This window comes from Anser anser (genome assembly GCF_964211835.1).
Source record: "Anser anser genome assembly, chromosome: 3".
Classification (NCBI taxonomy): Eukaryota; Metazoa; Chordata; class Aves; order Anseriformes; family Anatidae; genus Anser; species Anser anser.
Genome location: NC_139722.1, coordinates 3,871,575 through 3,892,876, shown reverse-complemented (window position 1 = coordinate 3,892,876; position 21,302 = coordinate 3,871,575). Strand labels below are relative to the sequence as shown.

At 56.2% G+C, this 21,302-nt stretch overlaps 2 protein-coding genes and 1 long non-coding RNA gene across 8 annotated transcripts in view; 2 read left to right on the top strand and 1 right to left on the bottom strand.

Annotated features, from left to right (window-relative positions):
- The window catches only part of TRAM2 (translocation associated membrane protein 2), a 118,173-nt gene that overhangs the window by 56,803 nt on the left and 40,068 nt on the right, over positions 1–21,302 (bottom strand). The gene's annotated exons all lie outside the window — the stretch shown is intronic.
- Positions 48–2,838, top strand: LOC310897318. The gene is made up of 3 exons (XR_014582220.1): positions 48–1,178; positions 1,300–1,626; positions 2,046–2,838. It is a non-coding gene; the product is annotated as an uncharacterized lncRNA (long non-coding RNA).
- Positions 5,172–20,569, top strand: PAQR8 (progestin and adipoQ receptor family member 8). 6 transcript variants are annotated; one of them, XR_014582208.1, is made up of 4 exons: positions 6,993–7,067; positions 13,812–14,645; positions 15,485–17,080; positions 17,130–20,569. XR_014582208.1 is itself a non-coding variant. In XM_083830757.1 (3 exons), exon 3 carries the CDS (start codon positions 15,562–15,564, stop codon positions 16,618–16,620), a length of 1,059 nt encoding a protein of 352 aa, XP_083686883.1. In that variant the 5' UTR covers positions 6,993–7,067; positions 13,812–14,305; positions 15,485–15,561; the 3' UTR covers positions 16,621–20,569. The 6 variants fall into 6 exon arrangements, 4 of the variants coding, with proteins under 4 accessions (XP_083686882.1, XP_083686881.1, XP_083686883.1 ...); XR_014582207.1 differs by lacking the exon at positions 13,812–14,645 and having other exon boundaries at positions 6,917–7,067; XM_083830757.1 differs by having other exon boundaries at positions 13,812–14,305; positions 15,485–20,569.

Here is a 21,302-nt window from a genome sequence, read left to right as displayed (position 1 = left end):
CAGGGGGCGCGGGCGGGGGCGCGCTTTGGGCTGCTGGCGGGGGCTGCGGGGAGCGGGATCGGGGATGGGGGAGCCGGGATCTGGGACTGGGGATTTGGGATCAGGGATCCAGGATCCGGCCCTGGGGTCCCGTCCCACACAAATTGATATTTTTGGGGGAAAATACCGATTTCTTTTTTTATTACTTTTTTTTTTTTAGGTTGTGTCTCCGGAAAGCCCCGTTTCCGGGTGTTTTCGCCCCAAAAGGTGCCGGCTGGGCGCATCTTTCCCCTAATTTTAGTTGTAGGTGACGTTTTCCTGGGCTGGCTGCGTCTTTTGGGAAGTGTCAGAGGCAGGGAGAAACGCCGAGACCTCTCCGTGCGCAGGAACACACTGACACCCCTTCAAAAGGAACATATTACATATATGATATATATTACCCTCTAAGATACACTATAATATCACCCCCTAAAAATAATTAATCCAAACCGTGATCAAAAAAATAAGAAAAAAAATAGAAAAGCTGGGAAATGTCAGCAGGTCACAACAGGCGCCCCACCTGGGCTGTGTCCCCAGGTGGTGTTTTAGCCAGAACCAGCTTTTGGGGGTCTGCTGATAAATACTGACCTGGTACAGAGGCGTTCTCCGCAATTCTGTGACCTGCAGGAGATGCTGGAAACGGTTACTCCCCCGTTTCTCCTTTTCCTTTCACTTATCTGCACCAGATCCCTCTAAAATGACTGGAAATATTATTAACTGATGTGGCTGGTTTAGGACACGCATAGCACAAGTCCTCCTGGAGATGTGTCCTGCTTTTGCAAGATTTTATTTTTTTTTTTCATGTTGTTTTGCATCGGAGTGGAAGCTCAGATTTTCCTTCGCAAGTTTTTGGGCCCTCCTCTGGAGTAACTTGACGGAGTGTTATTGCATTTGGCAGGGTGGCAGGAATGAAGGATCTCGTGCTCTGTTGCTGTTTTCTCTATTTTTTTCTCCACTCTCTCTCGCTGTTCTAGCTCCAGAGTTGCTCTCCGCAGCAGGAGCAGCCTCCCTGCTGCCTCTCCTCAAAGCCAGCCCTTCCCATGATTTTCCGGAGATTTCTCCTTTGCATTGCAGGTGACGTGAGACAGGGCAGCAGGAGAGGAGTGACAGCGACCAGAGAAAGCCTTCGGTGTGCCCCTGTGTTAGCAAGGAAAGTCAAAGTACGTAAACTGGGGAGGAATCAGTCCCAGTGTAATTCCCAAAAGGAAGCATAATGCATCCTACAGATGTCAGAACCCGGCATGAAATTGCAGCTCTGAGATGTTTTCTCTCTCCCTGCAGTAGGTGATGCATTAAATCCAGCGATGGGTGCAGCCTGCTGGCTTTGCTGCAGCTAAGAGCTGGACGGAGGGGCAGAAACCTTGCTCGGAGGGCAGTTCCTTGTGCCCCTCTGGCCACAAAACACCCGAGGAGTTCAGCTGCCAGCCAGCGCGTTCCAAGCCAGAGCAACCAGGGTCGGATTCAGACCCGTAGGTCTACATCACGAATAAATCTCGCCCACGTTTTGGTTCCTTGCTCTCCAAACAAGTCCCGGCCCGAAGATGCCGAGCAGGTGGAGAAGGGAAGAGCGGAGGGGAGCTGCCAGGAACTGTCGCTCCTGGCCGCAAGGTAATGAGAATTAGGGCTAAAAATAGCTGCCCGTTGTTATTCATGACCGTGCCCTATAGCAACTGCTGCGGTGTGTGGCTCTTGTGTGAATAATTAATTGCGACAGGGCGAAGACAATGGGATGGAGAGGTGGAGGTGGCTGCAGGCGGGTTGGGACCTGGGCGCAGCCACAGAACCACGGTGGGCGGGGAGGGATCGCATATTCGAAGCCCTTGTCAGGCAGGAGCCAGGCAGGACCTCGCAATTCTGATTTAACTGTACCTGCGGTTACCAAGAAGTTCCAGGTTTACGATGAAAAATATTAAAAATAAGCATTCTGGGGGGAAGAATTAAAATAACAAAACTGAGCGCAAAAATAACAAAACTTGTGCACATCTCTGCCTTTCGGGGTTCAGCTGGGTTCTGTCCCACATCTCCAGGGAATCACCGCCCCGATGTCGTGCCGCATCTCAGCTGGTTCTGAGCAGACGCAGCAGACTCACAGAGATATTTAGGCTCCTCGCACCCACTAAAAAATAAACAGGAATTAGGCACCTGAATGCGTGGAGAGCCTGGGCTGCAGAGCTCGCAGAGAAATCAATGAAAGCCCCGAAGAATCCCAGGTGAGTATAGGAATAATTTCCAGGGGTGCGTTGCACCCAAGGGGTGCTGAGCAGAATACCCCAGCTGCGCCTGTTTACAGGATGCGTTTTCCTTACATCTCTGCACGTGCACAAGGTTTCTGAGATCCCTTTATGGGCTCTCCGTGGTCCCTCCCATGCTTTGTTGTTCCCTTGGTTTAACTAAAAATCAGTTCCCACACCAGAAGTCGCTTTTCAAGTTGCCACCTATTAGCTTTCCCTCATGCTGAGCAACGTTATCTCACCCCTATTGGGGAGAGTCTTGTGGTTCATTCACAGCTCCAAAAACGAGGAGTCAGCATCCCAAATCCAGCGGAGTGTCACCTCATCACCAAGCAACGCTTTGGAGTGGAGATTTTTAATATATTTGTAATAAAGCACAAGTGTAGTGACGTGGAATGAACAGGAAAAAATGCTTTTTATAATTGTAACAGTATGGGAAAATTAAAACTACCTGTGACATGGTTGTGTCGGTGTAAATTTTAAGTTTTCCAGGGGATGTAAGGGGTTTGTCCGCTCTGGCTGCCCTCCAGCTGCGCTTGCAGCAGCTGAACCCAAATCAGGGAATTTGCCCTTGCAAGAGGAGAGCCATCGTGACTCTCTCCCCTGCAGGACCGAATGTGGAAGACGTAACTCGGTGCTGGAGGAACCCTTCTTAATCCTCTGATCTGACCTTCCACATAACACAGGTTGAGGAATTTCACGCACTCGCATCTGCACCGAGGCATTTCCAACGTCATTTTCTTGAAGTATTTGCTATTCCCACACGCTCTGGTAAATCTTTAAACTGATCTGCCTCTTTTTTTTTTTTTCCCTGATGTCTGGGCAGAAAAACACTGAAAACAACTATCGGTGTAGCTGAATGGGATATCTTTACTTAAACACACCGGGAACTCCTCGTATCTCCCCAGGAGAGCACAGCAAGTAGGTAAAAAGCTAAGGCTCTGACCTTCAGCATATTGGCACGCATTGTGGCCACCTCCTTGCTTCCAGGAGCAGGAAGCCTGGCGTGCCCAGCTCTGCTTTCCCTGCTGGGAGCAGATAGCACAGTGTCAGCACAGCCTGTGAAATCTCGTGGTCCTGCGTCCGATGCTCAGCTACCCCAGCGCCTCCCGGATCCCGTGGGTGAATCGCTCTCTCCTGTTGTGCAGGAGGAAAATACGGCAATTAAATAAAAATGAATAATAAATAAATAAGTTTTTTTAAAAAAAGCTATGCCTCTAGGCATGATGGAAAATGAATCCCCGGGGAAACAAAGCAGGAGGAGAGGCTGAAGCAGCGGCCAGGGGAGCGTCTGCAGAATGTGGCAACCCCGCCGCCTTTCCAGGGAAGTCCGGGTGGCCCAAATATAGATCCCTGCAGGTTGTGCCTTGCTATTTCTGTCTGCTCATCTGCTGTCATGAGTTCTGCCCGTTCCTACAGACAGTGACAGCTGGCTCTTTTTATTCCTCATTTTCTTTCCTCGCCCCCCCAAGCCTGGAATTCACCGATCTGTATGGAAAGCCACAAAGCAAGGATGCTCCCGTTTATTGCTGGTGATCTCAGGACCCGTTTCTGGCCACGAGGCAGGATCCAGGGGTCACTTCTCCAAGTGATGCCCGGTTCTGGGAGACAGGGAGCTGCAGCAGCACATGCGGCAATGGGGTTAGACCCCGTTAGCAATCCTCATCTGACTGTCACGACTTATGCTCAGCCCCATCAGGCAGAAACGGCCTGACCCCAAATTGCCATACGCTGGTTGTGCAACGTGGTCTGCAAGGAAAGGTGGCAAAATGAACCGTACTCAGTGCTTCCCTCTGACTGCGTGGGCTGGGTTTGGTAACCCGAGGTTTTTAGGGCTGTTTTTTCTGAATTATTAGTTACAGAAAGCACGGAAACAGGATTCAAAACTATTGCGAAGGATTCATGTAGCGCAGCACCCTGAGACTTGCACATGTTCTTACAGAGGAAGAAGAAGGAAAAAGAAAACCCTCTGTAAGTTATGGACTCCTATATCCACAAAGAAATTTCCTTCCTGAGACCCATAAACTGGAGTTTTTGTTTTGAATCAAAATTTATAGCCTTTCCAAAATTGTCATTTTTTGCCATCTTTAATAATATCCATCTTGCCTAAATCCTGCCAAACGACGAGCAAAAATTCTGTGCAGAGGAAAGGCGTTTGACAAAGCAAAGCCTGGTGTGTAGAAGTCTCTTTTACCCAGTTATGATTCCACACCTTGATATTATTCATTACAACCTCATACAGGGAAAAGGTGGCTCCTTCTGCTTTCTGCATCCCATTTGGGGTGAAGATCTCAGTTGTCTCCTGTGCAAAGTTGCGGCGTTCTCCCTGATCAGCACAGTGCGGACACAGGGGGTTTGGATGCACTCTGGTGAAAAGCCCTCCCTAAAATATAAGAGGAGGGGTTCACACCCATTTTACTCAGGGTTTACACCCTGGAGAGACGGCTGGTGCAGTTCTACGTGCTCTGGGGCATTGCTGCTGTGCCATCAGGTCCTAGCTTTGGGGGGATAATTCACAGCAGCCAAAATAATGGCAGGACCGCTTTGCACCCTGCAAAAATAGGGTTCGTATTGCACGGCAGTGAGGGTGTATGTATGTTGGGGCAGGGAACGGAGGTGTACGGGGGCTGTTTGAGGGCACCAAGCCTGCTTGGATCGTATCAGATGAGTGCCAAGGGCTGGGAGAGCGCACGCTGGCACAGCTCAGTCTAAACCTGCTGGGAACAGTCTGCTGGGCAAACACAGCCACACCTGGGCTTTGCCTTGGAGTGAACCGGGTGATTCATTGCAGGGTGTGAGATACCAAAAGCAGGGGGAGTGCTGAGCAGCACCGCTGGGCAGGTCCCTGCCGCCTGGGAGCAGGTCACGCGGCAAGCAAATAAAATACCCTGAAAGGTCTCTCTGCAAGCACCTGCCAAGCCTGGAAGATAAGTGGGGGAGAAGTCTGTTGTCGGAGCACAAACCTGGCAGCGTCGCAATGCAGGCGTTGCAGCAGGGATGTCCTGTCCTGCTGCCCGCTTCACCCTGCCCTGCTTGGTCCTGACCACCATCTCTACCTGGACTTGCGCGAGGCATTTGGCACTGTCCCACGCGACATCCTGGTCTCTAAATTGGAGAGACATGGATTTGACAGGTGGACATCTCAGTGGGTAAGGCATTGTCCGGATGGTTGCACTCGAAGAGTTGTGGGCAATGGCTCAATGTCCAGGTGGAGATCAGTGATGAGTGGTGTTCCTCAGGGGTCGGTATTGGGACCGACGCTGTTTAATGTCTTTTTCAGTGACGTGGGCAGTGGGATTGAGTGCACCCTCAGCGTATTTGCCAACGACGCCAAGCTGTGTGGTGCGGTCGTCACACTGGAGGGACGGGATGTGATCCAGAGGGACCTCGGCAGGCCTGCGAGGTGGGCCTCTGTAACCTCATGAGGTTCCACAAGGCCAAGGGCAAGGTCCTGCGTCTGGGCCGGGGCAATCCCAAGCACAAATACGGGCTGGGTGGAGAATGGATGGAGAGCAGCCCTGTGGAGAAGGACCTGGGGGTGCTGGTTGATGAGGGACGGGATTCTCCCCCTCTGCTCCGCTCTCGTGAGACCCCCCCTGCAGCCCTGCGCTCAGCTCCGGGCCCGGCACCAGGAGGACGTGGAGCTGCTGGAGCGGGCCCAGAGGAGGCCCCGAGGATGAGCAGAGGCTGGAGCCCCTCTGCTCTGGAGCCAGGCTGAGGGAGCTGGGGGTGTTGGGCCTGGGGAGGAGAAGGCTCCGGGGAGACCTCCCAGCGGCCTGCCCGGGCCTGAGGGGCTGCAGGAGGGCTGGGGAGGGACTCTGTGTCAGGGGTAGGGACGGTGCAAGGGGGGCGGCTTTAAATTCAGAGTGGGGAGCTTTAGATCAGACGTTAAGGAGAAATTTGTCACGATAAGGGCGGCGAGGCCCTGGCGCAGGCTGCCCCGAGGAGCTGTGGGTGCCCCATCCCTGGCAGTGCCCAAGGCCAGGCTGGATGGGGCTGGGGGCAGCCTGGGCTGGGGGCAGGGGTCGTGCCTATGGCAGGGGCTGGAACCAGGTGGGCTTTAAGGTCCCTGCCAGCCCAAACCGTCCTGTGATCGTATGGTTCTGTGCGGGAAATGATGTAAAAATGGGTGAAAGAGGAAGAGCAGTGCCGTGACCACCACCTCCCACCCTGCAGCTTTAAAGAACAGACGGAGAGGAAGGAAGCAGCAGTAGGGGCTTTACAGCGGGAGATGTCTTAAAAAAGACAGAAAACAAGCACGAGGCGTCACCAAAGAAGCCAGGAGCCGCCGATCACATCCCAGGCACACCACCGAGCGAGGCGACGAGGAGGACAGGAGGCCACCTGCCCCGCTCCTTCCCCCCACCCGCACGCCCACAGGTCCCTGCCGATGGAGCAGAGCCGCCCAGCCCCGAGCGCTGTTATCAGAGCCGGGAAAGCCCCATTCCGGGGCTGCCTCCCTGCCATCCTCTCCCCATCTCCTCAGCAGAACAACCGCTCCCCCCACACCCCCCCATGGCCGTCAGGACCCGCGGGGAGGTGCGGAGAGGCCGGAGCCGGGCTCTGCTCGGCGGTGCCCAGGGCCGGGCCCAGAGGCCCCGGGCCCAGCCCGGAGCCCCGGCGGCTCCCCCTGCCCCGTCCCCACCCGGGGACCCCCGGCCCTCTCGCTGTCCCCCCCCCCCGCCCCCGCCGTGTCCCCTCCTCCCCTCGCTGTCCCCGCCCGCTGGGGACACCCCGGGGCGGAGCCGGACGCAGCCGCTCGGGGCCCGGCGGTGGCCGCGGTGGCCCCGGGGACGCGGAGCCGGAGGTGGCGGCGCGGTGAGTGCGGGCGGTGGCACCGCGGGGACACCTCGGGGACACCCCGGGGACACCCCGGGGACACCTCGGGGACACCTCGGGGACAGCCCGGGGCTCGCAGGGGTGGGGACGGGGAGCGGGGTTTTGCCCCGGTCCGGGCTCGCCGAGGGGCCGGGGCGCTGAGCATCCCCCCCGCGGGTCACCCGCTGAGGGCGGGGGGGGGGGGGGGGGATTCGCCGCCGGGTCCCCCCAGGTTCGTCTGGTCCGAAAGGGCGCTGAGAGCCGGTGCTGCTGCTCCGCCGGCGGCTTCGGAGAGCCGCGGGTGGGTTTTGCGCGTCGGGGCTTCGGGACACCGAGTCCCGCGGGGACAGCCAGCTTTAGGCTTGTCGCCAAGCTGCCACCCACCCGTTTCCACCGAAATGCCCCCAAAAGTGCCAGCGAAGGGCTTGCTCCCTTCTCACACTCCCCAGCGCTCTCCTGGCCTCATCGGTCACCTTCCTTTTATTGCACACCTGGATTTTTTTCCCCGGAGGAAAACACCGAGAGCATCTCACCTCCTTTTTTTTTGCAGACCCCTTTCCCCTGCCCCTTTGGAGACCCCGCTTTGTGGGACTGCAGTTCCCAAATCCCTTGATCCAGCGAAATTCCCCTCCGTGCTACGGCTGCAGGTAGCAGGGGGAGTGCTGACCCCGGGGGGGGGTGAGGATGAGGATGTGGGCGCCGCCGCCCCGGCAGCGGTAGTTGAAAACGAGTGAAATCAGGAAAAGGTCACGAAAAAGGGTGAAGGACGCAGGCGATGCTCAGCGGGAGCGAAAACCAAGCTGCTGGGTCTGGTTTTGCTCCCTTCCAGGGCAGGGAGGGGACGCTGAGCTGTGAATCGCTGCAGCACCCGCTCCCATCCCGAATCGGAGGGGGGACCGTGCACCGCAAGCAGTTCCTAGAAAGGCGCAGCCTGGCCAGGCCAAACCGCACGCTGCTGCGCGTTTCCTCCCGCGAAGGCGTCGTTCAGCACCCGCAGGAACCTCCTTTCTGCTTTGCTCGGCTTTATTTCCCTTCAAGCTGTGCCTGGAGGGGGGCTGCGTCCCTCTGGCACGGGGAGATGTGCGACCACAGGCTGAGCGAGCAGCCCCGAGCGCAAAACGGGGCAGCGGCTGAGGACCCCTCACCTGCTTGTGCTCGCAGCTATTTATCCGCCTTCACTGACTCATGCGCCGGCTTAATATTTAGCTGCCGATGTACTTCATACGCTCTGCTCCAAGGGTCGGCCCGGTATTTAATCGCGGTGCTGTAAGAAAGTCCCCGAAGCAGTAAATTGCCCCAGGAGGCTGCGGTTTGCGGGGCTGCGAGCTGTGCGTGTGTGGCCATGCCGTACGTCCCCTGCCCTGCAGGCACAACGGCGCTTTGATTTTTTCCCTGTAAGCCTTTGGGACCGAGCGGGGATTTAAGCATGCGGATGCCACTCAGCATCCCGCATTTACAGGGTGAAATCCGCCCTCTGATCCTTGCTTGCCATCGCTGGGGGCTTTGTACCCCACCCTGAGGGGCAGCACTGCTCATCCTGAGGCTCGCTCGGCCAAACAGGAGGATGGGGACAAGGACAAGGACGAGAGCTCGCAGCTCCAGGGGGCTGGCATGGAGCTGCAGGCTCTCCCCGGCAGCCCGCATGATTTATATACATTTTTTTCTCGTGACCGAAGCTCTAAAACGCGCAGCCTTCAAAATGTGTGCGGGCAGCAGGCATTGGTGGATGACAGCGTGTTTGCAGCAAAGCCAGGCAGCCTCAGCCCGGAGGCTTTGGGACATCCCGGCAATGCTCCGGATCCCCAAAAATGCACAGTCGGTTTGGTTTGGGTTTCTCTGCCTCCAGGCAGAGTGGTTGCGGGGTTGTCCCACGAGCAGATGGATCTGAGCGAGGAGGGATTTGGTGGCTTGTCGAGGTTGGCACTGAAAGGTTTGTCCCGTCACTGGTGCTGGGGCTGTTACCTGGGCTCCTGGGGCTTTAGGGATCAGGGCAGTGACCCCATATGCGGGCAAACTGGCCCCAGAGATGCTGTGTGCACAGAGCTGCGCAGGGATGGAAGGGAAGCGCCCCGTATCCCACGGACATCACAGGAGGAAATTCAGGATGTGAAAGCAGGATGCAGCTGAAACAAACCCAGGTCCCTTTTCAGTCCGCGGGGAGAGAAACGGGCGCTTCTGTGGCAGCATTCATCTCCTTCCAGCGCTGGCATCCGAAGCAGGGCAGGTCACTCACCCCGCTCCATCAGTGGTCCCGGCACGACCGAATGCGGCAGGCAGGGACGGATCTGGTGCTCACTGGCAGGGGACAGCTCGCAGCCGCATACCTAAACCATCTTTGCCCCAAAACAGGACGGATTTACCCCAATCCCATTCACAAAGCTGGACCAAAGCCATGCTGGGAGCGTGCTAACGCTTCGGCAACCCGACAGACCAGGTCCTTGATGGGGAATGTGCCCTGGTCTTCACAAAACCACAGAATTTTAGGGATTGGGAGGGACCTTGAAAGGTCATCTAGTCCAATCCCCCTGCTGGAGCAGTCTTGTTTGCCTGCCGATGATCACCAAGCCGGTAGGGCTGGGTGCTCCACCCGGCCGCGCGCCGCACCCCGGCATCGCACACCTACCCAGAAGCACCCAGCATCACTGGGCAGGCACTTCTCAGGGCCTGCGGTTGTTAATTGGGTATTAATACCAAATATTAACACTTTTAAATACCAAATATTAACACTTCTGCATCTACTGAGTGCCACAGTTGGGTTTCTTTCTCTTCTATTTTTTTTTTTACTCCACGCGTCGCATGCATCAGCTGCATTATCAACACAATCAATGCAATCCAATAATTATCAATACCAATGAAGCAGAGACTCGGTGCTGCAAAAATCAGAGCCCTGCACGCAATATCTGGCTCCGGGTTCAGTCCGCAGCCCCACAGCCTCTGCAGGTCTTTGCTTTCCTAACCGTGGGTGCCCAAAACGCCGCAGGACCTCGAGGTCCGTGGCAGGATGCTGCGCCCCCGTTGCCTTTGCTGCGGGGGCGCGGGTTTTTGCCCGCAGCTGTGGTTTTGCTCTGTTCCCTGCGAGCTCATGGTGCCGGCTCCGCTGCTCTCATCCCCTGGACGCAGCCCAACGCGCAGGCAACGCCGAGCTCATGTCAAGAGGCACCCGCGGCTCGGCTGGCGGCTGGCCCGGCCGCTTGCCTGGCCACAAATCGCGGGGGAATGGCCACCACCACGGCTTCAGCAGCACGGGGATCTGCCATCTCCTGGGGCTGGTGTCCTGGCCTCGTCAGGCGTTAATTTCCTGATTAACACACGCTCGGACAAAGCCTGCTCCAGCTCCATGCTGCGAGTGTGTATGGAGAGGTAGAATTGGGGCTGTGATTTGTTATTTGATAATTTTCACAAGGTTGCTTTGATCCTTAGCAGAATTGAGGTTATTGGTAGGCTTCCCCTTCAAGGACTTCAGCAAATCACATCCCTAAGGGACGTGGTTTGGTGATGGGACTCAGAAGGTCAGGTTGTGTAGGGTCTTGATGGTGGGGTTTTGTGAGACCCCCCCTGCATCCCTGCGCTCAGCTCCGGGCCCGGCACCAGGAGGACGTGGAGCTGCTGGAGAGGGCCCAGAGGAAGCCCCGAGGATGGGCAGAGGCTGGAGCCCCTCTGCTCTGGAGCCAGGCTGAGGGAGCTGGGGGTGTTGGGCCTGGGGAGGAGAAGGCTCCGGGGAGACCTCCCAGCGGCCTGCCCGGGCCTGAGGGGCTGCAGGAGGGCTGGGGAGGGACTCTGCGTCAGGGGTAGGGACAGGACAAGGGGGGCGGCTTTAAACTTGGAGTGGGGAGGTTTAGATCAGACATTAGGAAGGAATCCTTCCCTCAGAGGCTGCCCCGAGGAGCTGTGGGTGCCCCATCCCTGGCAGTGCCCAAGGCCAGGCTGGATGGGGCTGGGGGCAGCCTGGGCTGGGGGCAGGGGGCTGGAACCAGGTTCCCATTCTGTGGTGCTGTAATTCTTGACAGAACTTGCTGATTTTAAAGGTCTTTTCCAGCCTAGGTGGTGCTATGGTTCTACATCAGCTGTTTCCTTCCAGACCCGGGCAGTCCGTGTTGGGTGAGCGCTTGTAACACAACTGTTGGGCTGATGTAGGTGTAACGGGGCACACAAAGCATGTCAAGAAAAATGAAATATTCCGTGCCGTGTTCTGTTATGTAGTCCCAGCACTGCCTGGTGCATCAGAGCAGTGCGTTCAGAGCACAATATCTCGTTCTCATTAGGCAGGTGGAGATTTGTATCCTCATTTGATAGACTGGGAGGTGGAAGAGCAACTGAGAGGAGTCCCGAGCACCCGAGGGATTTCCACCTCTCCGAAGCTGGAGCATCGGTCAATTCTTCTTCTCCCTAGCACAAACCATCGGATGTCACCTCTCCCAGCGTGTGGCTGTGGTGACACCCGCCTAAATCCCAGTAACTCCCTCTGGGGATGGCATCAGGAGGAAGGTTAGCACGGGCAGATTTATTTGCCACGGAGGTAGGAAGCAGATAGCGCCAAGAGGACACAGGAATTACTGCTGCGAGCCAGTCTAGGGTCTCCTCTTTATGTCTTGTCTCTGCTGGAGCCTCTCTAAAACACCAGGGACTCAGCGTGGGACTGAGGATCTGGCATCCTGGTCCCAAACTGGTCTTCCAAGCAAGGGGGAGATGCCCCAAGTTGCTGGAGGAGATGTGGGTGCTCGGGGAGGACCAGGAGGGCTTCGGGGCTTGGACCTGGGCTGGGTGCAGTTTGCAGCCTCTCCCTGACCCCCTGCCAGCCCTGGGGAGGCGAGCAGAGCTGCTTTCTGCCGTCCTGCTGCTGTACAGGCTGCGATGCCAGACTTAATCCCGTGTAGGAAGTGGTCAGAAGAAAAGCCCGGGGTCCAAAATGACCCGTAGTCCTTCTGAGGAGCCTCTGCTCGGCTCCCAGAAGAAAGGAATTCAGGAATTAATCACGTGCAGCTCTCCAAACTGGCCTGTCGTCCGCTGCTGCGAGATCCCTGCGGTTATTTTCATGCCGTCCACAACCACTTTTCTTCTAAAATGTGTTGCATTTATTAAAGACTTCCCCGCAGCTAGGTTCCCCGGGCCCGCCTGCTTTGTTTACCAGGAGCTGCTGCCTTTCTGGAAGCAGATACCCGCCCGGTGCCTGCGTGCTATTCCGCAAGTAAATATTATCATCACGCTGCTACAGCCTCACTTGCAGAGAGTTAACGCTGGGGCCAGGCTGGTGGGAAAATCAGCTGTACCCCGCAGGAATACTTCTCATTCAAACCCTTCCATTAGCCTGTGACGAAAAGCAAAAGAGCTGGGAAAAGCTCGGGTTTCCAATTACTTCAGAAGAAAGGGAGAGAAAAAACTGGAAGGGGATCGTTCCTCCTCTGTGCCGCGGTTCTTATTGTGGCTGCGATGATACAGCCTGGCCACCGTCCACTCTCCTCCTTCCCTCCTGGCAGCTCCGGCCCCGAACAAACGATACTTGGTTGCTGTGAATTGGGAGCAGCCAAAAGAACTGAATCCCCCGGAGATGGGGGCGAGGACGGAATCGCAACGAGACGCCCCGGCGATGAATGTGGCTTTCAGCCGCTGCGACGCCCCCGCCAAAGGGAAAGAATAGGGGCTCTGTGAAAGCAAAACAGCCAGTCCCGACCTTGGGGGTTCTTTTTTTTTTTAATTTGTATTATTATTATTCCCCTTCTTTCTCCCTTCTCTAACGTTAAACGCTCGTCGCTTTGTGCATCACATGATTGCTGGAAACTGCCAGCTTGCTCCTTCGTGTCACAAGCTTGGTTTAAAATAAGCGGCCTGCTGGATTCCTGCTTTACTCGCTCTTTGAGTATCAGATGTGTTTTCGTGGGATTTCGGGCTGCTGTTTTGAAAATCTCTGCGCCTCCCTCCTCCTGTTAAAAACTGGCGTTTTCCAGCTCCGTGAGCCTGCCTGGAAGAATCCCTGCGGTGTCAGGGGGATGAGCAGCATCCAGCCTCGCTGAGCTTCAGGGCGATGCTCACTATATCTGAGAGGAGAGATTGGGGCAAAATCCTGGCGCGAGCAAAATCCTGGCTCTGTACGAGCCAGAGCCAGCCTGTGCCTGGTGCAGCCGCTGCCGTCCCTCCCGTGTGCTCATCAGCATGCAAAGCAGGCACGCCGCGGTGGTGGAAAACACGACGTGACCCCCGTGTCGGCACGCATCCCTGTGCCCAGCCTCCATCGCCGTCTTCTGGTTGCCCTTGCTCCTTGCAGCAGCTTGCAGGAGGTGAATGCCGTGACCCTGCTCCGTTGCACTTCACTTGTTTCATCTGTGCAACATCTGAGCTGTTTTTCTGGTTCCTGGTGTCCCGGGGTCAGCACTAGCGAAGCTGGGGGGGCTTGGGGAGCCCTTTTCCCTCGTGCCTTGTCACCGTGAGCCCCATCACCAGCTCTGGTGGAGCTTAGGACACCCAAAGCACCGCAGGCTCCATGCTCACACCTTTCCACGGGGCATCCGGACCAGGAAGCCAAGCATCGTCTCAGTAGAGGCACAGCCGTAAAACCTCCCTGCAGTTCCCACCGCATCGTGCTCAGCCTCAAGCCAAGTTCTGGCCACATCATCCGAAGGAGACACGGGGCAGCAGAGAGGGGATACCACGGTGCTGCATAGCCAGGGCTGGTCCTGCCTGGACTTTGCCTTATCCTGAGGCTGAAGTCAAGAATAAGGTGGATGAATGAGGTTTTTCTTTCTCCTTCAGGTATAAGGAGCCAGAGCAGACTGCCTCAGGTGAACATACCTACATTAGAAGTGGAGAGAGGGAACGTTGTCCCTTTTTGACGCCATCCCCTCGCAGGAGTGCTTCAGAGCCCACATTTTCCTTCCCAAATGTTGTCGTGTAACCCCATGGGGACACACCAGCCGCTGAACGAAGCGTGTGCCCTGTCACGGATCCAGGCCTGCAGATGCTTAGGAGATAAATAACATCCTTGTGACTGTGCAGCATCAAACCCCAGCAAGGGCCCTGCCCTTGAAACTAAACTACCACGTGCGGGCACCACCTTCCCTCCCACCTCCTGCAGCCAAGGCGGCTCCGCCCGAGTCAGCAGCCAGCTTCCGCGGTGGAAGAGAAGGAAAAAAAAAAAAAACAGTCCTGAGAGGTGCTAACGGAGAAAGCCTGGAAAGCAGAAAGAGAGAATTGGCTGGAAAACGCTGTCGCCGTCAGTTACAGCTCCCATCTGCTAGAAGGAGGAAGTAACGTGAAAACAGTTTGTGTGTTATCGGAGGGTTGCGAGGGGAAGTGGGACTTGCGAGCCGGCGCGTGGCCTGCTCTGACTTTGCTCTTTGTGCTCTCTCACCCCGGGACTGTTTGACGGGTCCCGTCTCTCTGCTTTCACTTCCTCTCGGTGGGTGACACCGGCCTCCGTGTCGCCCGTCGCCGGCCTGCTCTGGGTCTCCCGTCGCGCACCCGCTCTCTCTTCCTCTGCCTCGCCTCTTGCAGCGGATGCTACGGAAGAAAAATAAGACGTTTCCCGCGCTCGGGCAAAATACTCATTGCCGTTTACTTATTTCGGGCCAGCTCCGTGCACCGCAGGTCTGTAAGGGTGTATGTAAGCGTAGGAGCCAGGCCCCGGTCCTACAAACACGCCTGTGGTGTCTGGGGAGGAGAACAGAGCCCGGTGGGGCTCCAGCAGCATCCAGTTCAGTTGAAGTGTGGTCGTGGGTGATGAGTTATTTTTTTTTAGCGTGGTGTAAATGCCAGCAGGGAAGGGAAGCATCTCGGGTGGAAGAGGAACAGAGGGTATTAGGAGTGAACTCAACACCGTGAGGTTATCTCCAGACATCAGGGATCCTGGCTGTGGATGCTGTCCCCAAACTGCAGTCGGCTCTGGGGGCAGCCCCTTGTTCCTCCACCGCCTCCCAGTCCTGCTGCCTCTTACACGTGGAGGGATGAGGGCTGTGGCTTTGGGACCGTGGACTTCTCCCTCTGCCCCCCATGTGTAAATTGTGCAGCAGGGAAGCCAGGCTTGTGTGTAGCCTCCACGATTTGGTTGCAAATCCCTGTTTACTCGGTTGCAGAAGGGCAAGTTGTCCTGTAGAGGAATCACTACACCCTGATTTCATCCCCGAGTGCTTTGTTCGGGGGAAAGGGGTGACAAATCCCCTCCACGGGTGCTTTCTTGACATCTAACTGCTTCTTGAAACCCTGTATTTGCAGCTACTGCCTACTCCTAGACATGCTACGAGGTGGAGAAGGGACACGGCGGTGCCATCCTCCTCCACGCTGAATTTAGGTCTGCCAAGTCAGAAGAAGCCCCTTGCCTCTAAGAGCAGGGCCAACATCTCCACATCCCCGCGGTTTATCCCCCTGAGGATAAAGCCCCCACGCTTTGCTCCTGATGTTAACGTTTCCTCCGTCTCCTCTCCCCTCAGGGCACGAAGACGACGTCCCGCAGGGCACGAGGACGACGTCCCCCAGAGCCGGGCTGCCGGGGGCCTCACGCCGCGAGATGACGGCCATCCTGGAGCGCCTCAGCACGCTGTCCCTCAGCGGGCAGCAGCTCAGCCGCCTCCCCCGGCTGCTGGAGGACGGCCTCCCCAAAATGCCCTGCACCGTCCAAGAGGCCGAGGTGCCGCAGCTCTTTCGGGAGCCGTACATCCACGCCGGGTACCGTCCCACCGGCCAGGACTGGCGCTACTACTTCCTCAGCCTCTTCCAGAAGCACAACGAGGTGGTCAACGTGTGGACTCACCTCCTGGCGGCGCTGGCCGTGCTGCTGAGGTTCAAGACGTTCGTGGAGGCTGAGCAGCTGCCCGTGGACGCGTGGTCCTTGCCCTTGTTCGTCTTTGTCCTCTCCTCCGTCACCTACCTGACCTGCAGCCTCTTGGCCCACCTGCTGCAGTCCAAATCGGAGCTGTCCCACTACACCTTCTACTTCGTGGACTACGTTGGAGTCAGCATCTACCAGTACGGTAGTGCCCTGGCCCATTTCTACTACAGCTCCGACCAAGCCTGGTACGACAAGTTCTGGCTTTTCTTCCTCCCGGCAGCTGCTTTCTGCGGCTGGCTGTCCTGCGCCGGCTGCTGCTACGCCAAATACCGCTACCGACGGCCCTACCCCATCATGAGGAAGATGTGCCAGGTGATCCCAGCCGGGCTGGCCTTCGTCTTGGACATCAGCCCCGTGGCGCACCGGGTGGTCGTGTGTCACCTGGGGGGCTGTGAGGAAGACGCCGCTTGGTACCACACCTACCAGATACTGTTTTTCCTTATCAGCGCGTATTTCTTCTCCTGCCCGGTCCCCGAGAAGTACTTCCCCGGCTCCTGCGATATCGTCGGCCATGCCCACCAGATATTCCACACCTTCCTGGCCATCTGCACCCTCTCCCAGCTGGAGGCCATTTGCTTGGATTACAAGAACAGGCAGGAGATTTTCCTAAAGAGACACGGGCCTTTCTCCATCTATCTCTCCTGCGTCTCTTTTTTCGGCCTGGTGGCTTGCAGCGCCCTCACAGCCTACGTCCTGCGATGCAGGATCAAGGCCAGCCTGGCGAAAAAGGACTCCTGAGGGTCGTGGAGGCGATGGGCACGACACCGCCGGGGTGGTGCAAACCAAGAAAAGGGGCATAGCGTATTAGAGACGTAACTGGCTTATTTGCCTAACACACTGTGACTAACCTAGACCTTGGACTTGGGTGGAGGGCTGGATACTTCGTGCTGGATGCGTTCTCACAGCAGGGGCTGCCTTCTGCCCTGCGCGGGGACGGGGCGGGGGTTAAGCCAGAACAAGTCATTTAACCAAGGATGCTGGAATAGGCAGAGGTTTCTTGTTCACTCTGGCAAACCTAGGGGAGTTATCTGGCTGAACGTCAGGGAAGGCAGCCTGAGGGCTGTGAGGCCGTAGCGGGGTCTCCCAGGGCTCACGAGGCGGTGGAGAACCCGCCATGAGGCCCAGAGGTGCGCTTGGTGACCTCTTTGGGTTTTGCCGTCTCTGCTGTCTCTGAGGAGACCTGTTAGCATCAAAGGCAGTAGCAAGGTTTCAGGAGGGGTCCACACTTCTGGGGTTCGGTTGCAAAGGGTACGTGTGGTACAGTGGCTGCAATAATCCTTCTCCGAGCTGGGCTAAGCCAGGTTCTCTCTACGACCTCCTTCTCAAGCATCTCAGTGCCAGGTTGCTGAGGTGGCATCAGCAAAGCATCTAGACCTGGACTTGACCTTCTTTAGGATGAACTGGGTCTGAACTTGCATGTCTGCCAGGCACTGGTGTGGGTCCAGCCACCCCTGGCCCCGGTGGGGATGTCAGCTCATCTGCATCTTCTCCGTCTGCATGATTACACCATCTGCAGCGGAGCTGTCAGGCTGTCCCAAGTCTTCGAAGGCTCCTCCCTTCCATTTTAACGGCTTACTTGCCTTCGAGGAGCTGCCCGTGGCTCAGGGTGGAGCTGGTTTTCGCAGCCTTCCTCAGGAGCAGCGGTAGAGGCTGAGCTCCCCGGCGGCCACCAGCGTTCAGGGTGCGGGCGCTGGGAGGGGAAACGCATTCGATGCTCAGCGCCTCATTTTAGAACCGCAGAGCGGCTGGTAGGGACCTTAAGGATCATCTGGTCCCAACCCCCTGCCATCTTGGCTGCCCGTGTGTGACATGTTCGTGCATTCCTGCGTAGACTGACCCCATATCATCTGCCACAGGAGTCTGGCTGACTTCCAACGCTGCCCACATGGTGTAGAAGTAACTTGGGTGTGATCGGTCTGATAGGGGAAGGGCTCCGCGCCCTGGGCCTCCAGCAGCTCTAGGATGGTCATGGCGAACAGGGGATGAAAGTGAAGTGGATGTGAAGCCTTTGTTCCCCTCTTAATGGTTCTTTTCGGGATGCCAAGCAATCCTTGGTGGCCCTTGAAGCTGACCGTGAAGCTTCAAGGTTGCTCTTCTCTGACCCATAGGGCTATGGATCGGGCACGTTTTTATCAGCACTAGATGAAGGTAGAGTGGCAAAAGGCAGGAGCAGGTTGACAGAATTAAGGTTCTTTGTAATCCCGGGGTGGGTTTGTCCTTGGAACATGGTGATTCTTGTGTGGGGTAGCAAAGACAGCGGTCAGGGATACTCGATGTCCATGGCTCACTCCAGTCCAAGGTGTAGGAAGGGTTGGTTTATGGTGTCCACAAGTGGATGAGTCTCTTCTGGGTTTGCGGAGGGGAATATCAGGTATGGAGCCACATATCTGCGCTGGAGTCGGTAGCGCTTACAGGACCGATGCTGAGAGGCCTCGCAGAGACCTGTTCCATTCAGACCGGACACCTCCTGTCTGACCCACTGCTCACTTTCCACACTAAGCTCTGGGTCCTCCCAGCTGTACGCTACACAAGACCTGAAGCCTCAAATGCCCCGACATCTCCAGGAGGTACAGATCTTTGCTGAAAGCCAGGGAGGCGCGGGATCTACTCCAGCCAGGGATCTCTCTCACTGAATCCAAGGGCAGGCAAACGAATTGTGGTTGCTGGTACTGAGCAGGCAGGGTTTAGGGTTGGGGATATGATTTATCATGACAAGCACTGATTTCTGCACTTGATCCATTTTTTTTTTTACTATTGAGATGTGTTTATGTATGTGTGTGCGTGCCTGGTTTAATATCCAGGAAGGTTTTGCCTTTGGCTTTTTTTGTCTACAGAGCTTCCTAGTCGTTTCAAGATTAGTTTGAAGGAAATACCACCACGCTGCTGGAGGAGCACGGTGGGCCAGACAACAGCATCTCTGAAAGCTCAGCTATTAATGGGTGCTTTGCTGCAACCTGCGTTTTGTGGACAAACCTGGAAATCTGGCCTCCTTGACAACCTGGACACAAAGGAGGAGGGGAGAAATTTTTGATGACAGGAGAAGAAACCGTAGGGGAGACTTCAAGAGCTCTTCTAGTCCACCCTTTCTCATCACTCTAGGCTTCCAGTTCCAGCAACGGCAGCGGGTTGCTCAGGGAGTACGGCCACACCGATGGACTTCTCCCTCTGTGGTCTTTGCAGCATTACGTGTGGGTCTCTGGCTTCTGTGCAGGAAGGGGGAAAAAAACAGGGTGGTGCCCAGCTCCTTTCTGGGCTAAAACAGAGGGAGCGGGCACCGCTAGCAGCCAGCTGCGCTCTGCTCTTACCTGGTTATACCGGTACCGAAAGACGGGGATCACGCAGGCATTTCCTTCTCTAAGGCTTTGAAAATAGATGAGATGTTCAGCCCCTGGCTAGGGAGGATGACTACTGCAACGCCACCCAGTTCACAGCGGGGTAGGAGGTGCCCCGTGACTCTCCCGAGGTACTTCTGGCCGTATGTCATCTCCTGCCTGGTCCAGCAGAAGTGAAACTTCTCCTTGTGGAGCAACCGTTGTGTGACAGCGGTGGTGTTTCTACATCCTCCCACGTTAGCCCTCAGCTGAGGCCACTCCTGTGCCCGTGGGGCCCTGCGCTCGGACCTGGAGCTGACCTCCTGGTCACTATGACGGGTTAATTTAGCAGGGAGCCACCACACGGGTCGCTGCTGCTGTGAGGATGCACCCTTGGTGTCACAGGGGGCTTGCCTCCACTGGAGCTTCCTCCATCCCCGTCTCCATCCTCCTCCTCTTCCTCCAACGAGCGTGTCTCTTTCAGGACTTCATCCTTGTGCCTTACACACCCGGTTACCTACCTGCGCGGGCTCCACACGCCGAGCAGTCTGCAGCACCTCAGCGGGGCCGGGAAGTGGCTGCAGACCCTCCTGGAAGCCGTGCCATTGATCTAGGGGAGAGCAGGGCTGTGTTTTGAGGGAGTAAAAGTGCCGCTGTGCTGAACGTTCAGCCCACCTGAGGGCCTGTCGGGGTCTTCTCCTTGGGCTCGCTGCTTGGAGCACGCCTTCCTCCGTCCTGGTGCTCCTAAGGAGGCGCGGCTGGGAAGGGCGAACCGGTGGCAGGGGCTTGGTGAAGACGAGGCCATCAAAGGCTGATCACGAAGGGACCCAAGTCCTAACCCTCACCCCCAGGAATCTCCACTCCTGAGATAGTATTTTAGCAGATCTCGCAGCCTGGATCTGTACAGGTCAACTGAGAAGTCATCCCGACGTGCCTTACGCGGTCACCTCCTGGGTTTTCTGCTCTCCGCTGGTCCATGGCTGCTTTTACCGGGGACTGGCTTTGCCTGGTGTACGGGGCAGAAGAGGAGGATGGAGAAAGGTGCCTTAAACTTGCCTTAAACTTGCAGTTTTGCCTAGTGATTTGTGTAGCAGGGCAAGGACAGGTTCCTCATGTGCCTTGCAATTTACAGCTTTTACTGACGAGATTATTTTTAAGCACTGTTTGTTACTAAACAGAAGTACGGAAGAGTTTGTATTTTTTTTTTTCCCCTGGGAAACAGGGAAGGATATGGGTGTTAGATACTAACCGTCCCCTTCCCACCTCCCATCTGCTGACTTTGTATTGTTGAAAACATTGACAATATTTTAAGCTTTGTACTGTACTGATCACTATTTAAAAACCTTAGTTAAAAAAAAAAAACTGTGAAAGTAAAACGATTGGTGTGGTGTGAAATTCCCAAATGCACAAGTACAGAAGGTTGTGAGTCACGAGGAAGAAACTTTGGCCTTACAGGAAGAGTGGGCAATAATTATAACAATAATTAACACCGGGGTGTAATTTTATCTGTGTATTTCAAACCACCTTCCAGGTTTCGTAGTAATTCTGTGATAATTATGCCCTGACACTGATTAGAGGGATTAAGTTCATCATCCACAAGAGTATTTGGGTGCCCAAGTTTTCCTTGATTTCTGCCAGAGGTGAGTATCTGAAGTGCCGTGGTGGCCTGGCCCAAAGCAGTGCAGCTCCTGTGGCCGAGCTGTGAATACAGGAGCCTGTTCAAGCAAGCGATGTAAGTGCGTGCTTAAAATTAAGCCAAAGAGATGCAGCCATCGATGGCCAGAAAGACATCCTCTTGCAGAATCGCTGACTGGTTGAGGTTGGCGGGGACCTCTGGAGGCCGTCTGGTTCAATCCCTGCTCAGACAAGGCCACCCACAGCAGGGTGCCCAGGACCATGTCCAGGCAGCTTTTGAAGATGTCCTCCGGCACCCACATAAAAAGAAAATGGCTCCGGCCTCTCCGCACCTCCCTGCGGGTCCTGACGGCCATGGGGGAGCTCCCCCGGAGCCTCCTCTGCTCCAGGCCGAGCAGCCCCAGCTCTCGCAGCCTCTCCTCACAGCACGGGGGCTCCGGGCCCGGCAGCACCCTGGGGGCCCCGGCCTGGGCT